Source organism: Seriola dumerili, unplaced genomic scaffold (assembly GCF_002260705.1).
Source record: "Seriola dumerili isolate Sdu_G_001 unplaced genomic scaffold, Sdu_1.0 BDQW01001299.1, whole genome shotgun sequence".
Classification (NCBI taxonomy): Eukaryota; Metazoa; Chordata; class Actinopteri; order Carangiformes; family Carangidae; genus Seriola; species Seriola dumerili.
In genome coordinates this window covers 1,118,156-1,125,515 of record NW_019175554.1, presented here as the reverse complement: position 1 = coordinate 1,125,515, position 7,360 = coordinate 1,118,156, and the positions used below count along the sequence as shown (strand labels likewise).

The window sequence follows — 7,360 nt, the reverse complement described above, 5'->3', positions numbered from 1 at the left end:
TATACTATGGTGGTGTTCATGAAAGTGGACTTGAGGCAAATCAGGATGGAAGTTGATCACGATTTCTGTCCCAGAATGAATGCAGATGAGTGGCAAAGAAATCAGCTTCATGATGACTGTAAAACAGTGCAGGAGCTGGTAAATGTGTCATGTTGTTCATCTTTGTAGCTAAACAAGGTAGATATGTGTTGGTTCAATGATATATACGAACTGTCAGTACTGTTAAAGTTGTGTGCAAACCCATCTATGGTGAAGAAAGCGAGATAGTGTGAAAGCTTTTCCCAGTCGATTGTTGTTTGACTGTACGATCTGACGTCGTCTGTGGTTCACAAGCAAGAAAATGTGACATCTGTCAGTATTTAGTACGCTAATATGGTACATTTGAGACATTTTTTATTTGTCAAGTGTGTGGTCAACTGTTTCTAGCCATGCAGATCATTCTTATCAAAACAGTATTATTTCTCCCGGCAAGAAAACAGGTATTTACAGAATTTTATGTTTTGTCACAGAAGTGTACCATGACATTGTTTTCTTTAAAAAAAAAAAAAAAAAAAAGTTGTTAATAAAGCATGTTGTTTTTAACAGTCTTGTAGTCAAGTACAGCAGTTGACAATATGTTGTTTTGTCAGTAATGAATTGACCTGCCAGATGGTTTAAGATATTGAATGCAAATGTGTTGTGTTGTGCTGAAATCAGTATCCTGACATCAATCATTTTATGAACTCAGTATGAATCACAACATGGCAAATGTTTGCAAGATTGGAGGTGAAATATACAGCTTGATCTTGAGTGCGGGAACCTGTGTGTGATGTGTTTCATCAAACGAAACTCTTAAATCATCTAAAAACAAGGACTTCAGCAACTCTTTTTGTTAGTTTTTATTTACTTTTGAATAATGACTTTGGTTTGGATATCAGTATTTTGTAAAACTGTTCTGATACCACTAAAAGTTCAAAATGATAATATTTGAGTTTGTGTTACTATACCATTCTCTATGCAGAAGTTGTTCATGCTCAATGAAGGCCGAGGAGTCAGCAGGTTTTTATCCAGGCAAAACACAGGCTGATTTCTGAGATATGCACATTAACTAATGTTGGCAGTGACTGGAACAAAAAAAAATCTCAATATTCCTGCTGAGAGCCACTGTGTGTGTTTGAAAGTGTAGGTAAAGTGTCAGCTTGGTAACAGTTGTCCCTTATCAGGTTGCATTCCTGTTGCATATCATCATCATTATTGACTCTTCTGGTGATGACTTGTCCACAGTTACTCTGAGTATGTTTAGTTCTACAGTCACCAACAGCGAAATGGACAAGAAAGGTGTTTAAAGGGTCGGGAATAACAGATCTGTGTCATTTGATGACTCGGGGACTCAAAAAGGGGTAAATTCATGGCACTGGGTGAAGATGAGGATTAAAGAAAGTGAAAGGGAGATGAACTCTTGGATACAATGCACATAACTGGGAAGTAGCTTAGTTGATGGCAAGGCAGGGGATGATTCATAAAAAAGTTTAAAATAGTGACGTAAGGATTAGAGGGGCTCATGGAGTGGGTGGGGGCGCATCAGTTGGGATGATGCTCCATTCTTACCCTCGTCCCATGGGGTGGGCTGGGATGTCAACAAGGTCCAGCACCAGCTGACAAGCTTGCACTCCAGCCCAACAGCACATTAGCATCTCTTCTAGTGCGCCCAGCCCCCTATTAGCCCTTCACATCCAGCCACCCAGCTTTAAAGCGTTGGGGACATAGGGATTGCCTTTTTAGGAGACACCTGATCACAGCTGAACTCACCGCCGCCCAACACAAAGAAGCTGTGGCTGATAACGTGATGCTTTTGTGTGTGTGTGTGTTAGTATGCGTGTCCACCCTTGATATTGAGTGCGAGGTGAGGAACTAGAAGAGAGCCCCGAGGGTGGGAAGGTGGTCGAGCTATTATGTAGAAGAGACAGATTTCTGTGGTTCCACATCGAGTGGATATCTTACTTGTGAGAGCTGGAGAGGCTGTTTGAACTTCCTCAGGATGTTTTGGGGCAAGACAGTTTGTACTGTTTTCACTGTTCTATGACCATGAGTCTGTTCAGTTGGTGAAGAAGACTTTCAGCTGAAAGGAGTTCGATTGGCATTTGTTTGTGCTAGGAGCCATCTAAAGCCCAAGAGAAGTGCGACGACTTCATTCAAGAGAAGATCGTGATTTCGTGATTAGCTGGGTGAGAACACGTGAGCAGAGCCCAGTGTCATGGAGAAATTCAAGGCAGCCATGGTTCTGGGTGCTGCTGGTGATGCCTTGGGTTACAGAAAGGGCCGCTGGGAAGGCTTCACCTCAGGCAAGAAGATCCAGGAGGAACTAGCCTCTCTGGGGGGACTGGGAGCCCTAAAACTGGACCCTGATAACTGGCCCCTGAGTGATGCAACACTGATGCACATGACCACAGCAGAAGCACTTATCACAGGTACGTTTAGGATTGATCTCGTGAAGAATGTCAAAGAGGATTTATGAAAAAGATTTAGAAAGTAAAAGCACAAACTAAGTTGCTTTTTTCTTCTGTTTTAAAATGTTGTGTCAAAATTTCACATATCTTATTTCTACATATACAACTACACATAAAACGAAAACCTCTTTCTCTCTTTATCTGTTCAGTAATTTATAAACATGCCCTTATATGTCCCTAAAATATAGACACACAGGTATTTAATCATTCTACATTTGGAAGGACCAGAATAGCTTCTTCTATACAGTCAATGAAAGCTGCTAATCACTTCCTGGCAGACAAAACCTGAATGACAAAACCCACTGAGATACTCATAATCCACCCTTGCAACTCGGATATCAAAGATAAAATCTGAGTAGAAACCTTAATGTGAATTCCCACACCCACAAGCCGTGTCATGCCATCAACAATGGCCAAGAGTTGCCAGGACAGAAGAGTCTAAAATAGACTACTTTGGAAAACCTGAGCTATCCTTTACTGAACAAAGGCAGGTCAGACTCCTCCATAATCTGCCGGTATCATGTTTGGGTGCAGTTGCGGCTCAAAGCCAATGACAGTGGTCCCGAGTAATGGCGATGACATCTTTTGAGATTAGGACGCCCTATTTAGCCACACTGATGCATGCCTACACACACACACACACACCAGCCGGACAAAAACGTATGGAGTGGAATGAATGGTGTTAATTTAAACACCATAATGAACACTGACATGGCTCTGTCAATCTTCTTTACCAGCACACAGAACTAGAGTATGTTAAAAAAAAGCAAGTGTTACAGCAGAAACAAAAACAAATTGACTCCTCTGTTAACAGGCATTTTCTAATGGTTCAATTATTAGTCACCTGAAGCAAAAATTAAAAACTTAAATTAAACCACAAAGACACTATTTTCTCAACTACCTCTTTACACGCATTCATTGACAACTTTAGGTCTGTCCTGCCTCACCCTCTGTGTAACATAATCTGAACCACAGTCCAGTCTAGATGGTGAAAGTTCCTGTCTTTCATCAAAGTCCCAGACCACTAACTTGGGTGATGCCTCTTTGTCAACTCTCTCTCTCTCACACATACACACACACGCATATAAACAAATTCTAGCAGGATGGCTGGGGGGCTGCTCGTGGATCCCAGTTGACCTCATGGTGTGTAGAAGTGACTCCACTCGCCCCACAAGCATGCTGGCCCTAATCTATGGTGTGGCAGACTGAGTCTAAACTTAGCCCTCCACAGCACCACTCATCTCGCCTTGCATGCCAGTCATGAATGACTCTCAGTCACTGTGTGTGTGTGTGTATGTGTATGTGTGTCCAGATTACTGGTGTCTGGAGGACCTATACCGGGAGCTGGTGCGTCTGTATGTTGAAGCCATGGTGTCTCTCCAGGGCAGAGCCCCTGATCCTGTCACAGTGGAGGGCTGTGTTCACCTCAAACCTCACAACTTCCTGCTTGCCTGGCATACACCCTTCAATGAAAAAGGTCACTGGAGATTTTATATATTTTTATATACAAAGTTTGTGAGTCCAACATAACTGCAGTATATGAAAATGTGTGCACATGCATCTATTTCCAGGGTCTGGGTTTGGGGCAGCTGCCAAGGCCATGTGTGTGGGTATGAGATACTGGCAGCCTGAGAGACTAGACAACCTGGTGGAAGTCAGCATTGAGATCGGCAGAATGACACACAACCATCCCACAGGTGACTCCCTAACCTATTCTAACAAATCTAGCAACTCTAGGCTGATTATTGTTTTGCTGATAAACTTTTAACTTCAAGATCATTGATTTAATACTTAGTTGTTGGGTGAGTTTGAGATGTCAGTGGACAGAATTGGCGTAGTGACTTGTGGTGTCACTCACTTTGCTTCAGGCTTCCTCGGCTCCCTGACAACAGCACTGTTTGCATCCTTTGCGATCCAGGGGAAACCTCTTGTGGCTTGGGGCCGCGAGCTCATGAAGGTCATCCCTCGCGCTGAGGAGTACTGCAAGAAGACCATACGACACATGGCGGGTTAGACTATGTTTCTGTCTTTGTTAATTTACATGAGGTACATTATCTTGCTGCTTGGTTGATTAACCCAAGTCAATTAAAGCTTCTATGTAAAACACATAACACAAATAGTAATATCAATAGGTGTATATCGGTATATACACTATAGCAATTTTCAGTTTGGTATGTATGCACGTGTGTCTGAGAGAGCATGACTGTCGGCTAATGCTAGTAATGTGTGTGATTTTGTATTCCTGTGCAGAGTATCAGGAAAACTGGTTCTATTTTGAGGCCAAGTGGCAGTTTTACCTTGAGGAGAGAGAGATAGACAAGGAAGGACAGGACAAACCTTTGCTCACTGATCGCTATGATGCCGAAGAGACAGACAAGGTAAGTCCTGCATTCTTGACTCACCAAACGAAAAAAAACAAATGTAAGCGCACCGTCATATTTTCATTCAAACAGTGCACTTCTCTCCTGTCTTGCTTCCTTGTCCATACAGATGTATAAACGCTGGAGTTCAGAGGGCCGTGCTGGCCGCAGAGGTCACGATGCCCCCATGATAGCCTACGACGCCCTTCTGGCTGCAGGGAGTGACTGGACTGAACTGTGTAAACGAGCCATGTTCCATGGAGGTGAGAACTGTGCCATTTTGCACCATTTTGCATTTTGCAAATAAGATAAGATAAGATGTTTCAAAAGACAAACTTCACACATGCCATGCTCACTGTAGACTTCTGTGAAAACACTGTGTTGTTTTAGGTGAGAGTGAAGCCACAGGCCTGATCGCAGGTTGTTTCTATGGCCTAATGCACGGCCTGAGCCAGGTACCCCCGGGCCTACACCAGGATTTGGACAAAAGAGAGCGCCTGGAGGAGCTGGGAGAGGCACTGTACAAGGCAGCATCTGCAGAGAAATGCATAGACAAGTAATCCTGACCTTCACTGGCCTGAACCCTACTGGCTATCAGCGGAACTGCACATGACTTTAAAACTGCTTCTCTCTGTCCCACACTACCCTCTAGTCCTGTCTCAGTTGGCTAAGAAGCTTCCTTTTCTCTTCTCACCTATCTTGCCCTCTTCTCCTTGATTTTGCTGTCCACTTTCCACAGATCTGACACAAGCGCTTTCTGCTAGATTATCTCTCCATTCCAACATCTGGAATCAGTTTATGGCAGGGGATATGACACAGGATGACTTTAAGGCCAATGCTCCAATGACTTGTCTCTCGGAAAAGAAAACTCTTTTGCCTTTATACAATTTAATTTCCTTCTCTGACATTTTCCTTCTCCAAATCTAACCTGTATTAACATTAAGCTCAGTTATTTTTTATCGTGGAATAATTCCTTAAAATCTGCATAAAATTTTGTGCAAATATCATCTACTGTGGGTAGTAGCCTAATTGATTTAAAAGTCTCAACAGGAGGCTCAGCATACCTGATTTCCTGCTATTGCCTCATAAATGAATAGTTTTCGATTTGGATTCAACCTATCTTTCGTATCAGTGCATGTGAAATTTGGTTGAAATTATGAAATGATTTTAACTTTTATGCATAACATTAGAATAGTAATTATGTTTTCTCATACTATTTATTATATTATTTGCACTGTGATGCTCTACAGGTACAGTGTAACATATTGTGAAAGCACCAGTACATGGTGAATATTAATATGATATGACAATTAAAATGGACTATATATCATGCATGAAGTGCCTCTCATGAAGTGTCTCTTTATCTTAACTGCATCATTTATTTTGATGGAGAGCTTCTTAATTTTCGACCAGATTTCCTCGTCTTGTTGCACAACTGTCTCTACAATCCCTTGAACTAATCACCTGTAACAAGTTCACGCTGCTAGAACACCTCACTTCAAGTACCGTACTTTGCTGCATGGTTGGGATGACTTCTGGTTTATCCAATTCAAGTAGAAGTAATGTTTATTGACTCAAAGATCACAGGGGTGGAAGAATAATAAGTAAAAGGTAAAAACTGTTTCTTTGGAGATTACTCCAAGTTACAGTGACATATGGTCACAGTGAAAGGTCAAATTCACTATGCTCCAAAAACGAATCCCTGTCCAGTTCATTGATGTTCATTTCTCAGAGATTTACGTATATGGGTTAAAAGAGACTTATAGCCAACCTTAATTGAATATTCCCCCATTTAACAGGTGTAACAGGTGGGTTTAAGCAAGAGTTACCCCCAAATTCTTGTTCATGATGGTGCTATCAATTTCAGAAAAAGAAACTTGGCTGCAGATGGCTACAGGGATTAAGTTTTGCATGTCCTCTTCTCCGTAGACCAGATTCTTGGAACACCAGTATCGGCCCTGATTCCAGTATGTTGAGGAAGTTGGTTAGAGATCGTAACTGCCGTCCAGTGCTCCGAGGGATTCTCGAGAGTCTCCTGCATTACCTAACACAGCATCTGCCCAAGTGGTCCACAGGAAACAGAATCCTGGAGAAGCCAGGGTCTGGTATTGGAGCAGAAAGAAACACAAGAAACATAGATTGTCCTGATCAGAGAACTAAAACTTCAATGAAGCAGACTCAACTTCAGACAAGTTGCACTATGGTTCAGCTCCCTGAGGAGCATCAAATGATGCAGGGAAAAACTGCTGAGACTAGTTCCAAGATTCTTGAAAAATGCTGGTTGGATCCACAAAAAGACAGATTGCCATGCAAGTATGGAGAAGATCATAGTGCAGAAGATTTAATTCCCCGGCGCCTTACCACATTCCAGCTCCTCCAATCTAAGTTTTTAAGGTCCACGCCCAAATCTCCTGTCACCCACCAAAGGGAGGTAGGAACTCTATCCTCTGGCAGAGGTGTGGCAGGTAAGGTGAACCACAGCCAAAACAGTGAGCACGACATGCACAAGAAGGA

General features: G+C 42.4%; 1 protein-coding gene across 1 annotated transcript; it reads left to right on the top strand.

Moving 5' to 3' along the window:
- Positions 1-1,625: 1,625 nt before the first annotated feature.
- adprhl1 (ADP-ribosylhydrolase like 1) lies at positions 1,626-6,169 on the top strand. The gene is made up of 7 exons (XM_022767903.1): positions 1,626-2,447; positions 3,799-3,963; positions 4,058-4,183; positions 4,355-4,495; positions 4,737-4,864; positions 4,977-5,109; positions 5,237-6,169. Exons 1-7 carry the CDS (start codon positions 2,234-2,236, stop codon positions 5,404-5,406), a joined length of 1,077 nt encoding a protein of 358 aa, XP_022623624.1. The 5' UTR covers positions 1,626-2,233; the 3' UTR covers positions 5,407-6,169.
- Positions 6,170-7,360: the final 1,191 nt, after the last annotated feature.